This window comes from Neofelis nebulosa, chromosome 8 (genome assembly GCF_028018385.1).
Source record: "Neofelis nebulosa isolate mNeoNeb1 chromosome 8, mNeoNeb1.pri, whole genome shotgun sequence".
Lineage (NCBI taxonomy): Eukaryota > Metazoa > Chordata > Mammalia > Carnivora > Felidae > Neofelis > Neofelis nebulosa.
In genome coordinates, this window is record NC_080789.1 from 20,730,488 (window position 1) to 20,755,896 (window position 25,409).

At 38.3% G+C, this 25,409-nt stretch overlaps 1 protein-coding gene and 1 long non-coding RNA gene across 6 annotated transcripts in view; one reads left to right on the forward strand and one right to left on the reverse strand.

The window, feature by feature from the left end:
* ANO4 (anoctamin 4) overlaps positions 1 to 25,409 on the reverse strand; it is a 426,134-nt gene that overhangs the window by 99,076 nt on the left and 301,649 nt on the right. For all 5 annotated transcript variants that reach the window (XM_058741647.1, XM_058741645.1, XM_058741644.1 and 2 more), the window contains 2 exons: positions 12,206 to 12,312; positions 387 to 442 (listed from right to left, as the gene is read on the reverse strand). In XM_058741647.1, coding sequence (XP_058597630.1) covers positions 387 to 442; positions 12,206 to 12,312 — 163 coding nt within the window. The remainder of the gene's footprint in view (positions 1 to 386; positions 443 to 12,205; positions 12,313 to 25,409) is intronic.
* On the forward strand, positions 15,979 to 19,156 carry LOC131519021 (uncharacterized). The gene is made up of 3 exons (XR_009265414.1): positions 15,979 to 16,152; positions 16,295 to 16,402; positions 18,940 to 19,156. It is a non-coding gene; the product is annotated as an uncharacterized LOC131519021 (long non-coding RNA).

Consider the following 25,409-nt stretch of genomic DNA (forward strand, 5'->3'; position numbering starts at 1 on the left):
CCCCCTACTTTCGAAGAAATAGCTATAAATTTCTTTGTTGCAGAGACTATATATTTCAACATTTTCCCCATGGGTGTGGTGCCTCATGCAAATTTTCAATGCTTCTCTAATTTTATGACTTGGAGTCCCTCAGCGATTCCTCTGAACTCATGCTGAGTGACTCTTGACTCAAGTATTCTTACAATTACATAAAGATACATAGAAATAAATCTGTGCTGGGGGAGAGACGTCACAATGCAAGTAGGCCCTCCCTCATTATCCATTGAACAAATTAATTTCACTCTGAACAAATGTCGTATCAGCAAACTCAATTGGCTTCTGACTATTCCCAGAAGCTGATTTAATAACAAGAAATTGACAGAGGAGGAGGAAAGGCAGGACAATACCTCGTGCAAGGGAAATGCAGCTTCATAGGAGCCATTGGTAAGCAAACGATTCAGACCTAAAATGATAAAAAAGTTCAGTTTGAACTAATACTGAGTTTGAATGCTCACAATGTTCAAGACTAATGTGAGGGTGGTACTTTTTGGAGCAAGCAATCTAGGTTTTCAAAAATGATTTGAACCCAGTTGGGGACTCAGTTTGGAAAGTTTTGCTATGTGCTAGCAAATTGGAATCAAGGGCTGGGAAATCAGATTTTCAAATAGAAACCAGTGACGCATACGTGGCGCAGTGCCTGGCACAGAGACAGGAATGTATTGAGAAAAGTGGATACATTTATCATACCAAAAAATGATTTTCTTCCAGGAGCTCTTTTTATATTTTGATCTAGAAGCTTCAATGTAGATAAATCTAACCCTTCTGCATTGGACTAGTGGTATGACTTTGAAAAAGTTCTCTTGCCCTCAGGCTTTAATTTTCTCATATATAAAATGGGGGAAGGGTGTTGGATATGTGGATTATTTTAAAAATAGCTTTACTGAGGCATAACTGACATACGACAGATGACAGAGATGTAAAACACACAATCTGAGAAGATTTGACTTACATATGCACACCTGAAACCATCAAGCAAATATATCCATTACCCCAAATACCCCAAAGTTTATCATGCCACTTTGGAACGGCACTCCTCCCTATGCCATCCCCAAGGCAACACTGATCTGCTTTCTGTCATTATCGGTTTGCATTTTCTAGAGTTTTGTATAAATGGAATCATCTAGCATTTACTCTTTTTTTGTCTGAATTCTTTCACTCAGGATAATTACTTTGAAATTCACCCATGTTGTAGCTCATTTTCATTGTTGAGTATTCCATCATACGGATATATAACTATTTGTTTCAATTTTGTGAAAGAGTTTTTTAAAATTGGTATTCTTTCTTGAATGGCTCATAGAATTCATATATAAAATAATCTGGGCCTGCAGGGGTATTTTTGTGAGAAGATTCTAAAGTACAAATTCAATTTCTTTAATACATATGGGGCTAACTAGGTTATTTCTACTTTTTTTAAGCTTATATACATAAGTTTATTTTTTTGTTTTTATTTAAATTCCAGTTAACATATAGTGTTATGTTAGTTTCAGGTGTACAATACAGTGATTCAACATTTCCATACATCACCTGGTGCTCATCACAAGTGCACTCCTTAATTCCATTTATTTAACCCATCCCCCACCCATCTCCCTTCTGGTAACCATCAGTTTATTCTCTATAGTTAAAAGTCTGTTTCTTGATTTGCCACTCTCACTTTTTGTTCCTTGGCTCATCTGTTTTGTTTCTTAAATTCCACATGTGAGTGAAATCATATGGTATTTTCCTTTCCCTAAATTATTTTGCTTAGCATAATACTCTTTAGCTCCATTCATGTCATTGCAAATGGTGAGATTTCATTCTTATGGCCGAGTAATATTCCATGGTGTATGTATACCACATCTTCCTTACCCATTCATCAGCTTGTGGACACTTGGGTTGGTTACTGTAGATAATGCTGCTATAAACATTGGGATGCATGTCTTGTTTTGAGTTAGTATTTTTGCATTTTTTTGATAAATACCTAGTAGTGCAATTGCTGGATTGTAGGGTAGTTCTATTTTTAACTTTTGGGAGAACCTCCATAATGTTTTCCATAGTGGCTGCACCAGTTTGCATTCTCACCAACAGTGTAAGGGGGGTTCCCCTTTCTCCACACCTGTGCAATCTACACATTTAATGCAATCCCTATCAAAATACCGACAGAATTTTTCACAGAAATAGAACAAAAAAAATTTGTATGGAACCACAGAAGAACCTAAAGAGCCAAACTAATCTTGAAAAAGAAGAGCAAAGCTGGAGGCATCACAATTTTGGACTTCAAGTTATATTACAAAGCTGTAGCGATCACAACAGTATGGTACTGGCACAAAAACAGACACAAAGATCAATGGAACAGAATAAAACACCCAGAAATAAGCCCACAATTATGGTCAATTAATCTTCAACAAAACAGGGAAGAATATCCAGTGGATAAAAGACAGTCTCTCTAACAAATGGTTTTGGGAAAACTGGACAGCAACATGCAAAAGAATGAAACTGGACCACTTTCTTAAACCATACACAAAAATAAATTCAAAATGGATGAAAGACCTAAATGTGAGACAGGAAACCCAAAACTTCTTTGATATCAGCCATACACAGCAACTTCTTTCTAGATATGTCTCCTGAGGCAAGGGAAACAAAAGCAAAAATAAACTACCGGGACCACATCAAAATAAGAAGTTTCTGCACAGTGAAGGAAACAATCCACCAAACTACAAGGCAACCTATGGAATGGGAGAAGATATATGCAAATGACATATCTGAGATACACATTCCAGAATATATAAAGAACTTACACAACTCAACACCCAAAAAACAAATAACCCAATTTAAAAATGTGCAGAAGACATGAATAGACATTTTTCAAAAGACATCCAGATGGCCAAGAAACACATGAAAAGATGCTCAACATTACTGATCATCAGGAAAAGTGCAAATCAAAACTACAATGCGATATCACCCCACACCTGTCAGAATGGCCAGAAGGTTATTTCTTCTTGAATGGGTTTTGATTATTTTCATCTGTCAGGAAATTTGTCCGTTTCATTTAAGTTGCCAAATTTATTGACAAAAGATTATTCATAATAAAAGATTATTAAAAATATTCAGAAAATTTTTGGTGAGATCACCTTTCCTATTCCTAGAAATTTAGGAATTTGTGTTTTCTCTCTTTACTACCTGATAAGCCTGGCTAGAAGTTTGCATTAGTGTTCTATCACTGTGTAACAAATTATAAGATATATTGTAGCTAAAAACATTATCTCACAGCTTCTTTTAGTCAGAAGTCTGGATATGCTTCACCTAGGTTCTCTGTTTTGGGTCTCACAAAGCCAAAGCAAAGGTTTTGGCTATATTGCATTCTTATCTGGAAGTTCAGCTAGGAAAGGAGCCACTTCCAAGCTGCCTTACATGATTGACAGCATTGATTTCCTTGTGGCTACAATATTCATGGCAACTTGCTTGATCAAAACCAGCAAAGGAGAGAGGGAATCTGTGTCACTGCAAGTTTCTGAGCTGGGGACAGGCCTAAACCTGATTAGGTCAGGCCCACCCAGAATGATCTTCCTTTTGATTAAGTCAAAGTCAAACTGATTAAGAACTTTTCCACATCTGGAAGATCTCTTAAGCTTTGTAATGTAACATAATCACAGGAGTGACACAATCACCTTTGCAATATTCTATTGGTTAAATTTAAGTTACAGTTTCTGCTCACACTTAAGGAGAAGGAATTACACAGGGCATGACTCACTGGGAAGTCGCCTTGGGTGTATCCACCACAAGGTTTATAAATTTTTTTGTTTGTTTTATATTTTTCCCCAAAGAAACAGCTTTTGGTTTCAATGATTTTCTCTATTGTTTTTTCTGTTTTCTATTTCACTGATTTCTTCTCTTTTATTATTTCCTTTCATCTACCTACTTTAATTCCCTTTTCTTTTTGTTTCTTAAGGTGGAAGGGGAGATCATTAATTCAGGCATTTCTTTTCATATATAGGCATATAGTATTATAAATTTCTCCCTAAGTACTGCACACTTTTTGATATATTGTTTTTTTCATTGAATACAACATACTGACTTCTCTTTTGATTTCTTCTTCCACTGATGAGCTATTTAAAAGTGTATTAGTTTTAAATATTTGTAAAATTTCCAGAAATTATCTTATTAACATATAATCTACTTCCTCTGTGGTCAAAAACATACTCTGTAGGACTTGAATCCCTTTAAATCCATCAATCATGTTTTATTCCCCCCCAAATATGCCAATCTTGGTAATGTTCTAGGTGTACTTGAAAAAAAAATACATATTCTACTGTTGTTGGTAGTGGACTGATCTAAAAGATCCATTAAGTTCACTGGTAATGCTATTCAGGTCTTCTAACTCCTACTGATTTTCTGTCTATTTATTCTATTAATCACTGAGAAAGAAGTATTGGAAATATATGACTATAACTGTGAAGTTGTCTATTTCTCTTTGCATTTCTGTCAGTTTTTGCTTTGTGTCGTTTGAAGCTGTAGGCTTTTAGGATTGTTATGTCCTCCTGATGAATTGACTAAATTCATTTTTATCCCTGGTAATATTCTTTTCTCTGAAATCTATTTTTATCTGGTATCAGTATAGCCTCTTCAGCTTTCTTTTGGTTGGCATGGTATAACTTTTTTGAACCTTTTACTTTTAACCTATTTCTGTCTTTATATTTAAAGTGTGTTTCTTGCAGGCAGCAAAGAATTAGGCCTTGCTTTTTTTTTTTTTTTTTTTTACTCGGTGTATTAACTTCTCAATTTTGGATTGGGCTCTTTAGAGCATTTATGTTCCATGCTCTGCAAATGATGAGGTGTTCCAATAACATTGGAAATCCTTTGTGGTTGTTCTTTCACTGACTTTGGATAGTTTCCTAATACATATCCACTAATCAGTAGTCAGCTAAATACTTGAGGGGGGACCTGCTGCTGATCTTCAGAGTTCTCTGTTGGTGGAACTTTCTACTTTATTGTACTCTGTTCTGTGAACTCTAACTGCCTTGGTCTCCTTGGACTCTCAGCAACATCTTCTCAACTCAGGCAGGCTACCAGCTTCTGCCTGGGTTCTCCTTCCCTAGCCTGCTATCTAGAAACTATGTCAAAGTAGCAAGTGGAGACAATTATGGGGCTCACCTTATTTGTTTTCTGTTTCTCAGGGATCCCTATTCTTGGCTGCCCAACATTTGATGTCTTGAAAATAGTAGTCTCATACTTTTTTTTTCTGTTTTCCCTTTGATCGTTTCAGGTGGGGGAATAAATCTTGTGCCTGTCACTCCTTCTTGGCCAGCAGTGGAAGTTGAATGTGTTGACCTTTGAAGTTTCTTTCAGATCAAGAATTATGCTACTTTCTAAAATGTACCTCAAAGAAGTTAACTAGAACAATGTCTCTCAAGTGACTAATAAGGGAATGCTCCCTATGCTTTAGATCCTGATTAGAGTGCGTAGGCTTAGCCTCAGTGGGAGATAGAACATACACTGATTCACTTTTTACTGATGGAGGGTCTATCAATGTTCAGGTACTTTTAACCACCGTAACACAGTACTGTGTTTTAAGATGCTTGACATTAACACTAAATGTCTAAGAAAAACATGTGAAGTACAAGTATCTGTATTGCTTTTGTATTTTGTCTAGCAGGCAGGAGGCCCTCAATAAATACCTTTGCAACAAATGAATAAAAATGATTATGTGGAAAACTCTGATTCCCTGGAGTCTCTATTGAGAATTCCACATATCTCAGCAATCAACTTTCAAACATCCCAGATATTAGAAAAAACAGAATTGACAGGGACCTAATAAGAGACTCTGTTGATGACCTCTGTAAGCTTATCATAATTTATCAAAGTCCTGCAAAGTGAGAAAATAGTTCCTACTTGAAGTCTACTACTCCACTAACTTCCCCTTTGAGTACCAATTTTGAAAATGCAAGTCAATTTCAAAATTTATTTCATGTACTTATATTGTTAAAAAAATCTTAGTTGATCTATTAACTGCTCTATTTTGAAAATGGATTTCAACAGGTTTGATTTTCACAGTTGTAACAAATTCAGAGTGAATCAGGAAAACTTACATAGTGGTAGTTTACACTCCAGCAAAATATCCTTATGAATCATGTTTACAAATCAGTATTTTTGTATTATTTTTGATCACTATTGGCTCATGGAAGATGTCACTTTTAGAAAGAGTTTAGGTAGAAAATAACATTAGATAAACATTATTCTATCAATAAATTAAAATTTCTTCTGTTATTTCTTTTATTTACAAAACCAAAGATGACAATGAAACACTGGTTTCATTGCTCAACCGAGCATTTGTAGTTTTACTCCACGTTTTTTAGCATAATGCCTGACTCTGTGTTAATAATTTACCCTGTGATTGGTCATTTCTAAATTAGATACTTCTCCAGGTCATCATTACCAATTTTCAAAGCACTGAGCTGATGAATGAATAAAGAATATGTGAGATATATATGTGTGTACCACATACACACACCATACACACACACACACACCATACACACACACACACACACACACACACAATGGACTTTTTCCTCAGTCATAAAGAAGAATGAAATCTTGTTATTTGCAATGACATGGATGGAGTTAGTATTATGCTAAGCAATATAAGTCAGTCAGTCAAAGACAAATACCAAGTGATTTCACTCATGTGTGGAAGTTAAGAAACAAAACAAATGAGCAAAGGGGAAAAAAAAGAGGGAGGGGCAAACCAAGAAACAAACTCTTAACTATAGACAACAAATTGATAGTTACCAGATTGGGGGTAATGGGTGATGGGTGAAACAGGTGATGGGGATTAAGGAGTGCACTTGTGATGAGCGCTGGATGTTGGGTTGAAGTGTTGAATCACTATGTTGTACCCTTGAAACTATTATTACACACTATGTTAACTAACTGGAATTTAAATAAAAGCTTAAAAGATAAAGAGCATTGGGGTTCTTGAATAGAATTCTCCTTTTAACAAATGAGAAACTTACAAAGATCATTTATAACTGGTAACAATACAACATTTCCCGCACTCCTCCAGAATATTTACAAATCACTGTCTCTGTCCTTTGGTCTTCATCTTGGCTATTTGTAAAAATAGCTCACATTTTGAGATGCAAAAGTTAAGTTATTGATGAATGGCCTCATTGTACACAATTTTTTTACTGTCTAAGGATGCTGATGATTAGACATTGTGTTTAAAACATTTTCAATTCAGTTCAAGAAGCACTCATACTACATGCCAGAGTGTGTGCTAGGCAATGATGATACGAAGATGAATAAGGCAGCGTATTTACAACTAAAGAGCTTACTGTCCAGACTAGCAGTTTTTAGCTACAGTCTCAATACACTAGCGTGTTATAATAAATTGTGAGATGTGTTGCAAGTTATAGCACCAATATTAGCGAAGGCACTGTTTTTAAAAATTTGTATTTTATGAAATAATTCAGAATAGCTACTATCATAATCATTTCACTTCTGCTCATTTCTTTCCTAGCATTTTTATGATACAATGTTAACTGAAAAAGTTATGATAAAAGGGAAGTGTAATATATCTTTTTTGTTAAAATTACATGAGCAAATAGGGGATACATATTTAAAAAGTAATTAATATAATATTTATGTTGTTGAGTTTAGCCATTCTGACAAGTGTGAGGTGGTATCCCACTGTGGTTTTGATTTGCATTTCCCTGATGATGAGTGATGGTGAGCATCTTTTCATGTGTCTGCTGGCCATATGTATGTCTTCTTTGGAAAAGAGTCTATTCCTGTCTTCTGCCCATTTCTTCACTGGATTATTTGTTTTTTGGGTGATGAGTTTGAGGAGTTCTTTATGGATTTTGGATACTAACCTTTTATCTGATAGGTCATTTGCAAATATCTTCTCCCATTCCATAGGATGCCTTTTAGTTTTGTTGATTGTTTCCTTTGCTGTGCAGAAGCTTTTTATTTTGATGAAGTCCCAACAGTTCGTTTTTGCTTTTGTTTCCTTTGCCTTTGGAGACGTGTCTAGTAAGAAGTTGCTATAGCTGAGGTCAAAGAGGTTGCTGCCTGTATTCTCCCCTAGGATTTTGATGGTTTCTTGCCTCACATTTAGGTTTTTTAAATCTATTTTGAATTTATTTTTGTATATGGTATAAGAAAGTGGTTGATTTCATTCTTATGCATGTTGCTGTCCAGTTTTCCCAACACCATTTGTTGAAGACACAGCCTTTTTTCCATTGGAAATTCTTTCCTGCTTAGTCAAATATGAGTTGACCATATAATTGTGGGTCCGTTTCTGAGTTTTCTAATTCTGTTCTATTGATCTGTCTGTTTTTGTGTCAGTACCATACTGTCTTGATGACTATAGCTTTATAAAATAGCTTGAAATCTGGAATCATGATGCCTCCAGTTTCGTTCTTTTTTGGGATTGTTTTGGCTATTTGGGGTCTTTTGTGGTTCTATACAAATTTCACAATTGTTTTTCTTCTACCACTGTGAAAAATGCTGGTGGTATTTTGATGGGGATTGCAGTAGATGTGTAGACTGCTTTGGATAGTATAAACATTTTAACAATCTTTGTTCTTCCCAGCCATGTGCATGGAATGCATTTCCATTTCTTTGTATCCTCTTCAATTTCTTTCTATAGTTTTCAGAGTACAGGTCTTTTACCTCTTTGGTTAGGTTTATTCCTAGGTCTCTTGTTTTTGGTGCAGTTGCAAATGGGATTGATTCCTTGATTTCTTTTTCTGCTGCCTCATTACTGATGTATAGAAATGCAACAGATTTTTGTACATTGATTTTATAACCTGTGATTTTGTTGAATTCATGTATTAGTTCTAGCAATTTTTGGTGGAGTCTTTTGGGTTTTTGACATAGAGTATCATTTTGTTTGCAAATAGTAAAAGCTTGACTTCTCCCTTGCTGATTTAGCTGCCTTTTATTTCTTTTTGTGGTCTCATTGCTGAGGCTAAGACTTCCAGTACTATGTTAAATAGTAATGGTGAGAGTGGACATCCTTGTCTTGTTCCTGACCATAGGGAGAAGACTCTCAGTTTTTCCCCACTGAGGATGAGATTAGCATGGGTCTTTCATATATGGCCTTTATGATGTTGAGGTATGTTCCATCTATCCCTACTTTGTTGAGAGTTTTTATCAAGAATGGATGCTGTACTTTGTCAAATGCTTTTTCTGCATCTATTGAGAAGATCATATGGTTCTTATCCTTTCTTTTATTTAAGTTATTTAATACACCAAAATGTTAATGGTGGTTCTTTTTGCGTGGTAGAATTTTCATAATATCATTGAAAATAAAGAATTCAAGATAATGAAAGAAGAGTTGTACATGGTTGCTTATTAAATAAACATTCCAGAAGTAGTTGCCATAGGAATTCACAGGAAGAAGAAAGAATACCTTCAAGCTGGAATGGTCATGGAGGACTTTATGGAGAGGATGTGTCTCAAGGATGGCTGACTGTTGCAGAAAATATAAAGATGTGCTAACCCACAACCCCACTGAAGTTAATAAAGACCTAAATCAGGTTCAATTTTACGATACCCACCTACATAGACTCTCACTGAACTTATTATTTCAGGTGTTTTCATATTTGGACTAGATAGCTCTCATTTTCTCTGTATTATATTTTAATTTATGCAGCTTGGGATCAAAGCAGTTTTTGGCAGCTTCACCATACTAATGACTCACTGAGCTTGCATTCAACTAAGCCTCTCAAGTCTGTTCCTCTCATGATGTTGTTGAGCAACATTTCTCCCACACTGTACCAGGGTAGTTGTTTTGCTGAATTCGAGTGTAGGACTTTACATTTACAAACTATTAAATGTCACCTTGTTGGATTTGGCTAAGATTTCCAGATCACTGAGATCTCTTATGCTCTGGACTCCAAAGACAACAATATTTAATGCATCCCTCCAGAGTCCACCCGACCTGAAAGCTTGATGGGCAGGCTGTTTAAGCCATATACCAGGTATCAATTTATTTGCCTCTTAATTCCAAATATATTTTCATTGCCTACTTTGCAATAATGGAGCTGGACCTTGTAAATATTTCTTCTTTACCAGGCTGTACACTGCTAGGCTTTGTCAGTAGAGGGCACTGGAAGGACTCTGGAAAAGCAAGGAGTTTGCCTTCCTGGTACCAGTATGCTCCCCTCAGCAGGCTTCTGCAGCACATGGCTTCTATGGCACCAACTTCCTGCAGTGCATGGTGGACGGTAGCACATGGTACTGCCCCAAGGGCAGGTATTTCCTTAAACAGTTTCACAGAGCAGTGCTGTTGGTGCAACACCTCCCAATGAATGGCTTCCCTGGAGCCCCTCCAGGCAATTTCTGCCAGCAACTCCAGAACACTGCTCTGCCACCTAGTGAACCACAGCCGCACCATTTCCAGCAGAGTCTGAATCACAGCTTTGCTGGGGGGAGTCTTCCCAAAAGTGGTAGATACCCTTAATATCTGCTATTTCTTTATCCTTTAGAGTTCTCTTTACCCTTTACTAGCCAATCCCTGATTACTCCAATCCTCTGTCATAGTTTTTATATTAAATTTTCCCTATAAAAATTATGTGTGATTTTTGTCTCCTGACTAGATCCTGAGTGCTATAGGTCATTATTCAAACTACTGATAAAAAGCTTGTTTGGACAGAAATAAGGACAAAGCCACCCAAATCCTCCTGATAGATGATAATCTGTTTAATAATGTAGAAAATGTGATAAAATAATATGGAAAGGTTCTCATAAAAAAGTCCCAAATATGAATTGTGAATGTCCATTGATAGATGAATGGATACAGATGCGTTGTGCGTTTATATATTTATACACACACACACACACACACACACACACACACACTAGAATAATACTCAGCCATTAAAAAAGAATGAAATCATGCCATTTGCAACAACATAGATGGATCTAGAGGGTATAATACTAAGTGAAGTCAGAGAAAGACAAAAACCATATGATTTCACTTATATGTAGAATATAAGAAACAAAACAAAGAAATAAAGGAGACAAACCAAATGATAGACTCTTAATTACAGAAACAACTTAGTAGTTACTGGGTGTGTGTGTGTGTGTGTGTGTGTGTGTGTGTGTGTGTGTGAAATAGGCGAAGGGGATTAAGGTGCACTTATTATGATGAGCACTGTGCATAGAATTGTTGAATCACTATATTGTACACCTGAAATTAACACAACACTGTATATTAATTATAGTGGAATTTAAAAATGAAGTTAAATAAAATACATATATAAGAATATGCTAAGTGAAATAAGTCATACAGAGAAAGACAGATACCATGTGTTTTCACTCTTATGTGGATCCTGAGAAACTTAACAGAAGACCATGGGGGAGGGGAAGGGGAAAAAAAGTTAGAGAGGGAGGGAGGTAAACCATAAGAGACGCTTAAAAACTGAGAATAAACTGAGGGTTGATGGGGGTGGGAGGGAGGGGAAAGTGGGTGATGGGCATTGAGGAGAGCACCTGTTGGTATGAGCACTGGGTGTTGTATGGAAACCAATCTGACAATAAATTTCATTAAAAAAAAAAAAGAATAATGGAAGTTATTTAATGGAGGAGGTGATTATTTGGAGAATTTCCTTATGTGTGACAGTTCATCTCTGCACTTGCCTAGAACAACTCCCCCGCTATCTTCCCATGTTGGCCCCTTCTTGTCATCAGGTATCAGTCCAAATCCTGGCTTCTCAGTGAAGCTTCCTTTGACCACTCCATCTCATCTTGATCTCCACCCTCCACCCCTTGCCAGTCTATCTCTGTAAGATCACCCATTTCAATTTCTTCATGTTACTCACTGTATTTACTTATTTGTTTATTGCTGGCTTTTAACTTCTTGAACATATGCTCCAGAAGATAACCATGCCCATCTCCCCCAACATCTAGCCCACTGCCTGGCACATAATGGGAACACCATAAATATTTATTGAACTAAGAGAATTTTTCCCTGATCTTACATACATGAGATAACATGCTATTTTTAAAAGATCTAAGGGTGCTATTAAGGTTTTACACTTGTGAGTTATCCATCAGGGGAGTAGAGGTTTTATAAATCATGAGAAGTTATAGAATTGATATACACTTTATAAAACCAAAGGAAAAAAAGTCTGTAATCTCCCAAATCAAATGTAGCTTATTATACTAATATGCTACTCACCAATTTTGTTTTTTCCTTCTTCATACTTTATTCTTTGTAAAATGTGATGTACGATTCTACTTCTTGTGGCATTGTTGAAGAAAGTGTCTTTGTTGTGTATGATGAAGCTGCACACACATATTGAAAACACAAGCTGAAGGTTAATTGGAGGTGATGAATCTAATCTTTGACATAATTTGGTGTTACTCATACAGAAGTGTCTTCAATCAGTCACGGAGGGTGGGTCTGGAATAGCATGAGAGAGCCCAGAAATCACACCAGAGGCAGGAGACTCACAATCTCAGTAGTTTTGGTTCTTAGTCTCCTGAGCACTAATATAATTATGTCAGGAAGGAGCTGGAGCTAAAAACAATTAAGAATCCTTAAAATAAACTAGTAGTAAGTCTAGGCCTCATATCTTGTTTTTTTGTTGTTGTTGTTTGTTTGTTTTTTTGTTTGTTGTCATCATTGTTTTTTTCCCCTCAGTAAGGTCATTAGATAAATTCAACCAAAAATTTATTTTGTTTTTATCTCCTCTTGTATTCTAACCCACCTCCTTCCCTGTCATGTCGACCACCTGATTTTTCAGAAATTTTAAGATCTCAAGCTGGTTTGGGTGGTAGATATGGAAGTTAGGTAATAAGCTCTGGTCTGGCTCAGGGCCTCTGTCTGTTCCATTCCCATGTGCCTTGCTGGATGGGACTCCTCTCCTAAAGCAATACTTAAAATTGCTTTCTTTCTCAGCCAGTGGCTGACCCAGCCTCTAAAGTTTCTTACAGGGATCACACACCAAGACACTGGGTTTTCCAGATGTCCCTACCCTACTGAGAGGTTTTTCAGGTGACAGAGCTTCCAAAACCACATAATCCAGCATGAAGTGGCCATGTCCTCCCTTCCCAGGATGTGTTAAGTGATAAGTGGTACAATATTAGAGATACTGTAAGTATAACTGCTTCATAAATTGTAAAGTTTATTAACTCAGAAAACTTTTATTGGGTACCTCCTCTGAGTCAGACACCGTGCAAGGCATATCAAGGTTGGCAGCAATTACCTTCAGAACCAAGCTCAGAAGTCACCTCCCCCAGCAGGCCTCCTCACCCCTCCAACTCCACTGCTCCCCGGCAAGAGTTCAGTACTCCCTCCTCTGTGCTCCTTCTTCTCTTGTAAGCACATCAATTTACTGATTATTCTATGTTGTAATTCATTTGTTTTCATTCATTCATTCACTCATTCATTCAACAAATGTTTATTGAGGGCACTATCTAGGGTACTGATTACACAGTAGTAAACAAAACAGATAAAAACTTAGTCTTTGAGAGGCTTACAGTCTGGGGGGGAAGACAAGCCATAAAGGAAATGAACATGATTGTATGGCTGAGATAGGCAGAATCAACCTCTCTTTGCAGGTCTGTATCTCACACAAGACTGTGAACTCATTCAGGACACAAGGCTTAATCACACTAATTTCTGTAGCCCCAGGATCTATTGAGTGGCTGGTACAAATACAGGTACAGGTTTCTGAATTGTAGTAACTGAGGGCCTTTGGGGTTAATGTTGGGGAAATTTGCTATTCAATGTTTTTCTTCAAGTAGATAGATTTCCAAGAGTTGTTCCGATGGTGGAAGGAAAAAATAAAACTGGCCTACAGAAGATAGTCCGGGCATGGGAACAACTGGGAACATGAATTTGGGATAACATATAAAGGGGAGAAAGGCCAAAGAATATGAAGATAAAATATAAATCATGTGAGCTGATTCCCTGGAGAAGTATTTTTCCTCTCACTTTTAACTCCCCAGGATTATGTTATAGAAAACTGTTCTCAGAAAAAGTAATTTGACTTGGTGGATGACAGATAAATGCTATGTGGATGAATTAGAAAGCTGCAGAGCTTATCTTGTATTTTCTTCAAGGTTTTCTGAAAACATTTTATTGCATCAAAGAGGAAGAGAGGAAACCAAAAGTTACATTGAATGCAGTTCCTTTTATCTTATCTTCCTCTGCTTTTCCACCTTCTTTAAGACCGACCATCTCATTTTAATACCAAATAAAGATGCCATAAAGAAACAGACAAATAAAAAAGCCCAGTTTTGACTCACAATACTAGATGATAACTGAAAGCTAATAAGCATGACTATCCTTGACAGGACAATTCTGGCCTAAAAGCCCATGTCCCTCCTCCATTAAACAGTTTTCTACTTTCTCCTCCTTTTATAGTACCACATTACATTTTGTGAGCTCATGTAATAGTTCTCTATAATAAGCACCACAGATGAGCTTCAAAATTTTGTTTTCCTCTTCCTTATATCTAGGTTGTACCTGGAGCTTGGAGATTCTACAGTGGGAACAAATATATAGGGCACGTGCCAAGCACTATTCTAAATGTTCCAGGTACATTAATTCATTCAATCCTTACAATAACACAGGACATAATATTTTATAGATCCATCTTACAGGTGAAGAATCAGAGAAGGTGAATGATGCACCCAAAGTCACTCAACTAAGGGGGAGAGCTAGGATTTAAACTCAGGCAGTGTGGCTCCAGAGGCTGCCCTCACCCACTCCACTCATCTCCCTTTGTCAGAAACCTCCTGATTCCTGAGGGCTGACTCTTGTGATCAGCCCAAGAGCTGCTTTGCCTGGAATGCTTTCCTTGCTTCTAGTCATTCTTTGAGCATCGATTCAGGACACATCTCCAAGGGTCTTCCTTGACCCCCTCCCCCCTCCCCTGAAAAGTAATTTGGTGTCATAACAAGAGAAAGGAGAAAACCATTTAATAGAAGAGGAAGATGAGCATTAAGTTCTAACATTACCCCTTATTCCCTTTAAGACTTTGAAGTGAGACAATCCACAGACTAAACCCTAGCTCTGTCACATACTATGTGGTATTGGGACTCTCCCTCAACTTCCCTGAATCTTGGTTTCCTCATCTGTGAAATGGGGATAACACCGTAATCACTCTCATGGCATTTCTGTAGAATCAGGTGAGATGACGAGCATTGGAGAACCTCACTGTCTGGTGCTTAGTAAGCTCTCAGAGGTAGCTGTCATCATTGCTGTTGCTTCTATAACATCATAGAGAATTTGTCTGCCTACATGCCTGACTTCTCTGGATGAACTTGAGGGCAAGGACTAGCCATGCTCATCTCTATACTTCCAGCACTAATACAGGGGTTGACAACTGGCTCAAATGAGCTGACCTTCTGAAGAACACTTGCTAACATTGGGGGCTATGAGACTAAATATCACCTCTTTATAACTTGGCAGCTACTTACTGCTCCCTGGAAATATTTCCACCCATTTCATCTTTCCAGCTACCACCTGAACCATTCTCTCTATGCTGCCAAAGGGTTTTCTTACAGGATGTGGAACAATCTCATTTTCTATGTCACCCTTTCAAACTGAAGGGCTAAGAGAAGGCACAATGATGATTCTTGACATCATTGTTCTCAAGCCTTCCTTAGTAACTTAGCCAAAACAACTTTCTTCAAATAAAATCACACACATACATGCATGCACACATGCATGCATTATGTAAGCTGAGCTGTTACAGTAAACATAAAACTTGGGAGCTCAGTCTCAGAGGTATCAGGGATCCACAAAGGCTTAGAAACTCTGCTTTCATACATTACTGATGGGTCAGAAAACTAGTACAAATTCTACAAGAGTCATTTGACCACGTCTATCAAAATTATATATAGGTTAATTATATTAATAGCTATATAATTATGTTATATATAATATATACATATCTTCTGACCAGCAATTCTTTTAGAAATTTATTCTACAAATACACTTTACCCATGTGCAAAGTGACAGATAACCAAAAACATTCATTATGGCATGGGTTATAACAGCAAAATTCTAAAAATGACCTAAACAATTCATCAGTGGGGGTTAAGATAAACAAGTTATTGTACAATTCTACAATGAAATACTCTGAATCTGTGAAGAGACTGAAGGTGTTCAGGGTAGATATAAAAAAATCTTCAAGATACTATAGGGGAAAACAAGATTTAAAATAGTCACACAGCTATTTGTATCAAAGAGAAAAACACATATATAAGGAAGATATAAGTGTAATGACGTATTTATTTGCTTGCACATGCACAGGATAATATGGAATGGACACATAGACATCTGGAAATACTAGCTGCCTCTGGGAGAACTAGGTGGCTGGAAAGGAAGAAAACTTCACTGACACACTTAGGAAATTTTTATGTAAGTACCACCTATAAAAAACATGAAATATTTTGTTAAAAATTTTTATTAAAAATTTTTAACGTTTATTTTTGAGAGACTGAGACAGAGCACGAACAGGGAAGGGACAGAGAGAGGGAAAGACAGAATTTGAAGCAGGCTTCAGGTTTGAGCTGTCAGCACAGAGCCTGAAACAGGGCTTGAACCTATGAATGGTGAGATCATGACCTGAGCCGAAGCTGGAAACTTAACCGACTGAGCCACCCAGGCACTCTTGTTAAAAAAATTCCAAAGGGAAAATGCAATTTCTTTCTGGGTTTATTCTCCCCTTCACCCTAAAGGGTGAGAAGAGGAATAATTATGTGATCAAGGCTCTACACATACATCTCCTTCTCCTACTCTTTAGAGTGTTTATGTAATATACCTGAAGTCATACAACTGAGGAAGGATTCAAAACCCATCTGTCGCTTCCAAATTTTCCCATTCATTTGTGAAAGGAACTGCTGAGAGCACATGCCTGCCTGTATGCATGTGGGTGTGAACGGGATTTTCTGGACACTTTCATCTTACCATGTGAGGAAGGCCCTGCTCACCTCCTCATCAAGTAATAGGCAAATCTGAAGTTCCCACCATCTCCCCTCCAAGGTCCCCACCCTCCAGAGATAAGCAGCCTTCAGTTTTACCTGATGAGCCTCCCAATCTCCTCCCTGCTAGAAAGAGCAAAAACTTGGAATAGAATATGCCATGAAATTAGGTTTTAGCTATAGACTCCCTAAAGCTGTGGTTATTTGCACTCTGTTTTATGTTCTCCTGAAGCCAACCGGCCACAGCAGTGGCTGGTTGTAAACATTCTGCTTGTTCTGTGCAAAGAACTGTTAGCTGAGGGTGTTATATGTGAGGTGGGTGGTGGGTAGCAAGGGATGTGAATGTTATGCATGTATTTATTTTGAGTGAGGGTAATGCAAAGGTGGAAAGAACCTAGCTTCTCTCCTCAGAGAAGCCTCTATTCTTATTAGGAAAAATGAGAAATACACAAAGAATCAAGGGTGTGAATTGGGAAAAGGTTTTCATTACAGCTGTGTATGAAATTAAAGATTATCGTGAAATGTGTTACTTTTAAAGCAAATGCCACCTTGTTTTTTAAAAAAACTTTCTTCTTAGGCAATAGCTATTGGAATATGACTTTTTTCACAATTAACTTGGTATGAATTATGTAGAGTCTAGTATTATCGAATAGAAATTTCTGAGATGATGAAAATGTTAATTATGCTATCCAATATAGTAGCCACTAGTCACATGTAGCTACTGAACACTTAAACTGTGGATAAACAAAAAGGAAGGTAAATTTTTACTTTAACTTAATTTTAACTAAATAAAATCAAAATATAAATACTCACATGTGGCTAGTAGAATATTGCCTCAAATATGGATGACAATTTGAGCATGTGGGCAAAGCCTCAGTAATGGTAACCTTATCTGGTATCTCCCTTTGACCATAAAAACTGGAGCAGGAGATTGGGCAAGGGGTAAAAATGCCCTACAGGACTGTATACAGGTCTTGGGTTCAAGTCTTCATTTCAGCTGTGTGGCCTTGGGGAAGTCATTGAGTTTCTTTGGGACACAGTTACTTGTCAGGAAAATGAGGGTCATTATGTCTTAGTTGCCCAACAATGGGGTTAATCACAAAGCGACACTATAAAGTACTGAGGTAGATCATCAAACCTAGTTGGTAGATGACAGGACTCCATATGAGTCTAAGAGACAATTCAAACCCAATATATCCCAAAAAGAACTCTTGATCTATACCCTTGTAAAGTAAAAATCTCCTTTCCTCCTCATCTTTTCCATCTTAAAAAATGGCACTGACACATCTAATTTCTCAAGTCACAAACTTGAGATGCATACTCTATCCTCTCTTTCTCTCATGTCCAATCTCCAATCAAGTTTTTGTTCTTCCCAAATGTCATCCTGAATCTGATCCTTTACCACCCTCACTGCGCTGAAGGTGTTTCTAAGAGCACTGTGAGAGTTTCCTGACTATTCCAATTTCACTTCCTCCCATTAGTTCATTCTCTACATAGCAAGGATATTTTAAAACAAATAAAATCTCATCCCTCTTCTGCTTAAAACTCTTCACCAACTTCCCACAGATTTGATATAAAGCCTAACTACTTTCCAAGGTCTACATGCTTCTCCTATGGTCTGGTCCTCCCTATGCCAGTGTACTTATCTCTTCTCCTCTTCCTCTTGTTCATTATAAACTAGCAACATTGTCTTTTCTCCTGCCCTTGAAAAAACTCAACTTGCCACTACCCAGGGCTTTAGCTCATGTGATCCTTAGATTTTTGCACAACCTGTTTCTTTCCAACATTTGGGCCTCAACTTAAATGTCACCTCCTGAGTATGTTAGCTAAGACAGTTACTCTCGTGTCCTGAAAGTCACACTCTCTCTTCCATTACCTTGTCTTATTTTTTTTCTTGTTTTACTTTCTGAATTTTGGGGGGTGGGGTGAGGAGATGTATCTACATGTTCCTTGTCTAACTATCTTTCCTTACAGAATGACTGCAACCACATATTGACTCTAAATGGAACCAGTGGAAGAACTGGCCAGCTTAACCCAGCATAATTGCTGAAACAAAAGAATCACGCACAAGTAAAATGGGTTTTAAGTTACTAAATTTTGGGTAGATTGTTATGTAGCAATCCGTGACCAATATGCCAGTCTTTTCTGATGGCTAGTTGTATTAATTCATAATACAAAAAGAAAAGTGAAAGCTAATGCCTTAAAATAAATATTTCAGAAAACTTTCTCAATTATACTTTTAAATAGAGATTTCTTTTTTAACAAGGAGATGCAAAGGTTATACAGTTAACTGTCACTTAAATTATGTCCTCAAATTAATGAAAATCTAAGGAGGAACAAAGCAACCAATTAATTTTTTTATGTGACAAGGCCTATTTTGAGAATTTTTTTTTTGGCTTTAGGCACCATAATGCAATAACTAACTTCTTAAGTGTAATTGTTAGGAGTAAAAGGAGGAGATAATTATCAGACCAAATATGTGATATACCTAATATTCAGACTTCTGACCATTTGGTGAAGATTTTAAAGCCTCTTTTTAGGATTAAGGTGATAAATGGGTGAAATCTAAAGCAATGTGAACACATTTTTCTTATTCCATTGGTCATTTCTAATTGTACTTCATGACATCATTTTTTCTATTTGAACTTTAAACACCAATAAATATGAGACTTTCAGGTAAAATGGAAAATTAAACACTTGCATTTAATTTGGCTCTCTCTCAAAACCCCATGCAAATAACAGTAGTGTGTGTGTATGTGTGTGTGTGTGCGTTTACATACAGGTATAAATCCTCAAGGAACAAAGACAGCAGAAAGCAACAGCAACAAAATGCTGGAATGTGAAAAGCAGACAGACAGGTGGTAACAGAATCCTAAACCAGCTCTGGACAAGACCAAGAACAATCATATTTATACTTTACAAAATCTCATAAAATCTTAAGAACTGGGGCATCAGGGGCCTCTAGAAGTGGGGCAAAGGGGGTGCTAAAATAAGTATTGGTTGAAAGCCATTTAGGAAGAAGGTAGATCCTCAGAGCTTCACTTGTATTTTCACAGAAACTTGGAGAGTTTTTTTTCTTTGCATAGGGTAATAATACAACCCCTGAACTGTAAGATACCAGAGATGGTTAGGGGTAGGGGAGCTATCCTGAAATCTAGAGGACCAAGTGAATACTTGCATCCTGGAAGCTGAGATTCCCAGGTGTCTTCATTCACTTAGGCTCCAGAACATTGGCAACCAGGTTTTGACTTTCCAGGGAGAACACTGGCAGAGACTTCTCTGGGGAATCTGACCAGCTTAAAGATGAAAGATCTGAAGAGGAATAGACTGGAGACTCCAAAATTGAAACCCCCCAGCCATTTCCCTACAACAAAGCTACAAGTTGATAGGCCCCACCCATTACTCTGAAATTCTACTCGAGTTTTGCATTTCCTATTCTTTAGCATGGACAGTCAGCGAAAGATAACTGGGTATCTATAAAAGATAGAGAATAATAAAGAGAGTAAAAATGATCAGAAAGTAATGTGTTAGAGTATATGAGGCTATGTGGAGTGAGGAAACATTGAAAATAATAATTATGCCCAGAAAGTTATTGTAATTGTGAAAAAATACTCAAAATATGACTAAAGCTCAGAGTCATACAGTTCGTGAGTTGCAGAGCTGGGATTTGGGGCCCAGGTCTCACAGACTCCAGAGCCTGTGTGGGCTCAGCCACTAAGCCTTAAGGACAGAAACTGGGATTCATTCATCCTCGTCCAGCCCTACACAGTGTCTGTCACAGAACCAGTGCCTGATGCTGACTGAATGGAAATGGATATTCAGAAGGAAAACATGAAAGCACTGCGGTATTTAAATTTATTAGAGACCACTGTTATTTCCCATTGAAAAGTGAGACAGAATGAAGAGGAAATCATTTGTCTTAAATCTATAAAAACAAGTTTGGAGACCTAGTGATTTCATAATTAATCCTCAGAGCAGAAAAATCCAATTTAGAATAACCCAGGCCTCAGCTTTCTACTAATTAGGGTGCTACTATAATTGAGTCGATAGTAAGGTTTTGCCTGAATTACTGAGGCAATTGTCACTGCATAAAGTGATCATCCAGTGATTCATCTGTGGCCACTGTCTTAGTCTGGTCTTGGTGATGGGTCTTATTTTTATATTCCCTTATTAGAGCTGAGCAGGACTGAGTGCTGACCAAAGGGACAGATCTGTCTTTCTTGTGGTTCATCTATATTGCTGTAGTCAGCAAAGATCTAGAAACCTGCCAAGCATCCATAAAACTTCAAAGTTGGTAAAATTTATTTTCCATAATTCCCCAATCTTTTTTCTTTTTTGACATTTTCCTCCCTCTCCCATCTTAGTGAGATCCTTTGTCTATTCCTGCTACAGCCAAAGTACCCCCTCTTAGCTCTTTCTTCCTCTCCTTTATTTTTGGCTTTCTAAAAAAGAGCTGATAAGCTTACTCATTATGGGGTATAAATGAAGAATAACATTGAAACTTTTAATCTTTCCCAGGGACATTTAGTTAGTTAATTAATTTACCTACTTACACTTACTTATTTATATTTGAGAGAGAGAGAGAGAGAGACAGAGAGAGAGTGGGGGGGGGGGTTGGGTAGAGGGATAGAGGGAATTCCAAGCAGGCTCCTCCCTGACAGTGCAGAGGTGGGGCTCGATCTCACAACTGTGAGATCATGACCTGAGTCGAAATTAAGAGTCAGATGCTTAACCCACTGAGCCATCCCCGCCAAAAGGTACATTTATTTCAAATACAGATGACTTTAGCCAAAGGATTAAAGTTCACACTGTAAAATTCCAGATATTAGGGAGATGTTCCAGTCCCTGAGTTCACTCCTAGCTTCTCTCTTCTATACCCTCCTCTATAATGCTGGAGCAGGGACTCTGCCAACTACAGTCCTACTCTGTGGCTGGCTCTCTGATAAGGTTCTGCCAGTAGGGGGTCCTACGAGGAGACTGGAAGGGGAACAAATGGAGTGAAAGGATTTGGTCTTTCCTGTTTGCCCATTGTCCTGTCAATGTTGCTCCAGCAGTGATTCTTCAACCTCACAGTGGCAGTTGGTTCCAGTTTCCATCTTAAAAAATAAACACCCCAAACTAGACTCACTGCATTGCCCTGTACCCCAGAGGTACTAGCACAGGCAGGGCAGCATTTTCTCCTCAGAGGCACGGGGGGTCAGCTCCAGGCGGCAACCTTCTCTGAGCTTCAAGGTAAACCCAACCTCTTCCTCTGGACCCTCTAGCCCTAGGGGCAATATGCTGCTTCCTGTACCTCCTGTAGTTAATATCTGTGCAGACTCAGTGCTCACTTTATGACATTTTAGTTCTCCAATGCTTATGTAACAGATTCCCTACATTAATTTCTGCTAAAATAACTGCTGGGTTTCAGTTTTCCCGAGTGGAGCCTGAGAGGTCCAGGAAGCTAGAAAAAGAAAGATTCTTTGGGGAAGGGACCCTCTCTCTCTCTCTCTTTCTCTATCTGAAATCACATACCACATAAACGACCACCCACCTATCCTGCTTGTTAATCTGACAGGAATATCACCTTGGTATCAACATGGTTTCTGAATTTGTATTTCAAAATATTTAAATCCCAAGTCTGATTTCTACCCTACAGAATTTTTTTCCCTTTCTTCTGCTTGTCTTTGCTAATTTGTATGGAAACTTTCTTTCCTAAAAATATGGAAGGTGTTTAAAACAAAGTAAAACAGTGCAAGATATCTGCACCCTAGAAGAGCTCATAGACTAAAGTGTTATATAGGTACAAAATACTATTAACATAAGGTATTCCTTGGTGGATTGCTTTATTATTTCCAATTTGCTGTTTTTCTTTGTGAAGATTATATATCACTACCCATTATCATGGACTTGCAGTCCCTTTTCCTGGGGAGAAGTCTAATTTCCCACCCCATTACCATGCTTGGCCATAAGACTTGTTTTGGCCAATGGAATATAAGCAGAAATGATTATGGCATATGTGAGCAGAACTTTGAAGAGCTAATGTGTGGCTCTACCATTACCGTTTCCCTCTTCCATGAGGATGCATGTCTTAGGTACAGGCTGCATCTTCAGCCAATGTTCCATGAGAAAGAAGACATGGAAAGCAGAGCTTCAGCTAACCCACAGCTAGTATGGTATGTGAACAAGAAATAAATCAGCTGCTTTGAGTAAGACACTGGGATTTGAGAGATGTCAGTGCAGCAGAACCTAGCATAATCTGACGGGCACAGTCTCTAACCCAACAAAGACAATCCTGTAATCTATGGCTTAATTTACTCTGTCCTGAAGAGGATGGATTTTTTTCCTCCCTTGTGGATAAGCTATGCTAGTCCACATAGCAAAGTGATAGCAGAGAGGGAGGAGGTTTGTGGGGAGGAGAGGAACTTTAGGCTGTGGAGGCTTTAGTGGAGGAGGGATGTTTCTGTCAGAGGGTGTGAAGAGAGGGTATGAAGGAAGAAGAAATGATGGTAGCCAACGGTTGCTGAGACCATGTACTTGGCTTCTTCTTCGTGTCCTTTGAGAAACTTGAGTAAAAACTGGAAATCCCTGCTAATTACTTTTGGCTGCTGAACTGTGCTTTGTGCAATATGGAAACAAATAGTTGTGGTACAATATAATCACTGCATAATCACAGTATTTACAAAGGCTAATGGGCCCAGAGGTCTAATGCCATCTGCATGAGACACGAGGGGTTTAATAAAAATGACAACATCCGGGGCACCAGGGTGGCTCAGTCAGTTAAGCATCTGACTCTTGATTTCGGTTCAGGTCATGGTTTCAGAGTTTTTGAGTTCCAGCCCCACATTGGGTTCTGTGCTGACAGTTTGAAGCCTGCTTGGGATTCTTTCCCCCTTTTTCTCTGCTCCTCACCTGTGCTCTCTCTCTCTCTCTCTGAAAAATAAATAAACATAAAAAGAAATGACAACATCTGAACTAGATCCTGAGAGAAGAACAGGCTTTCACCAGATAGTGAGAGGAAGAGCACACTTTAGAAAGATAAAACATCAGTCGTGGGATAGTTAGGTAGCCTCCACTGCTACGTAGTAGAGCATTTGGCCCATTCAGCCTAGGAGACTGGTGGGGAGGGGGAAGAAAAGCAGTTTTGTGTGCCACGTGCTAAGGACTTTGAACTTGATCCCAAAGGGCCTAGGGAATCTTTGAAGGCTCTTAAGCAAGGAAGCAATGCTACTACATGTGGCAGTGTGTTTTATTCACTGTTAAAGGTGCTTGGCAAAGGGATGAGGAAGGGTGGAAATCCACGATATTCTGCTTGTCAAACTGTGGGCTGTGAATTCTTAGAGGAAGGGTGTCCTTCTAAGGTGCCATGTGGGCCCATGGTAGGAGACTTGCATGTGACCCAGCTACATGGGTGTGATGGATAGATATGGGAGTAGGGAAAGATGAAGGAGTTGAGCAAACTTATAATTGTTTATGCAAGAGTTGGTGGCTGCTTTGATTAAGGCAGTGGCAGTGAGGTCAGAAAGGAGGAGCTAGGACCAAAAGGAGTGAGTGGTGATGGTGGGTGATGAAAAAGATGGTAGTGTCGAGGCTGGTCAACATGTAGTGGAAAACACAAAGCTTATGGTGTTGGTGTAGTATTGGGGGTGAGTGAAGTGGGAAAGGAGAAGACTCAAATTTATCTCCAGGGATAAAAACATTTCTAAGACGTGGTTCTGAATTAGCAGTCATTTGAATAAAATACTATTCACAAAAGCCATAGATTTAACTCTGGTCGTTGCCCCTCGCCCAACCAGTACCATTCTCAGATATAAGATGCACTCTGCCCAGGTCCTGGATTTTAGAGGGCTCATAAACCAGCCTCCCAATGGGTTGCTTTCCACAGGGTGAGGTATTGGCCAGGCGAAGAGGAAGTGACCACCTAGAGTCTGACCCCAAAATCACCTAGGCCACTTTAGGGTCTTTGTGGGCCTCTCAGGTATATCTGAGACAATTCTATGCCTACCAAGTATCCAAGCTGTTTTCAGGGGACATGAATGACATGTGGACATGGGGCCGGGGTGTACAGACCCATGAGCCTGAGGCCCCTCAGGGTGGGATGGAGCTGGGGACAGGAAGAGAAGAGGGCAGGCCATGAGTGTGGGGGAAACCATTTTTCCACCAATGGAATGGGTTTCCAAGAATCCTGAGAACTTAGACATTCAGGTCTTTATGCGGGTGTATTTGTCAAGATAGAAAAAGAAACTGTTGTACTTGTTAACATGATTTATTACTTCTAATTATTTAGACATATGGTATATAGGCTTCACTTGTACTCTTGCCCCAAGCCTTACAATTCTTCTAAGCAGGTCTGCCCTTCCTTTAGATTTAAGAGTGTGGATTTAAAAGAGATAAATCTATTGTCTTTCATCCCCAAATCCTAATGAAGATAAATATGAGAGCCTGGGTTTGAGTGTGCTAGCAGA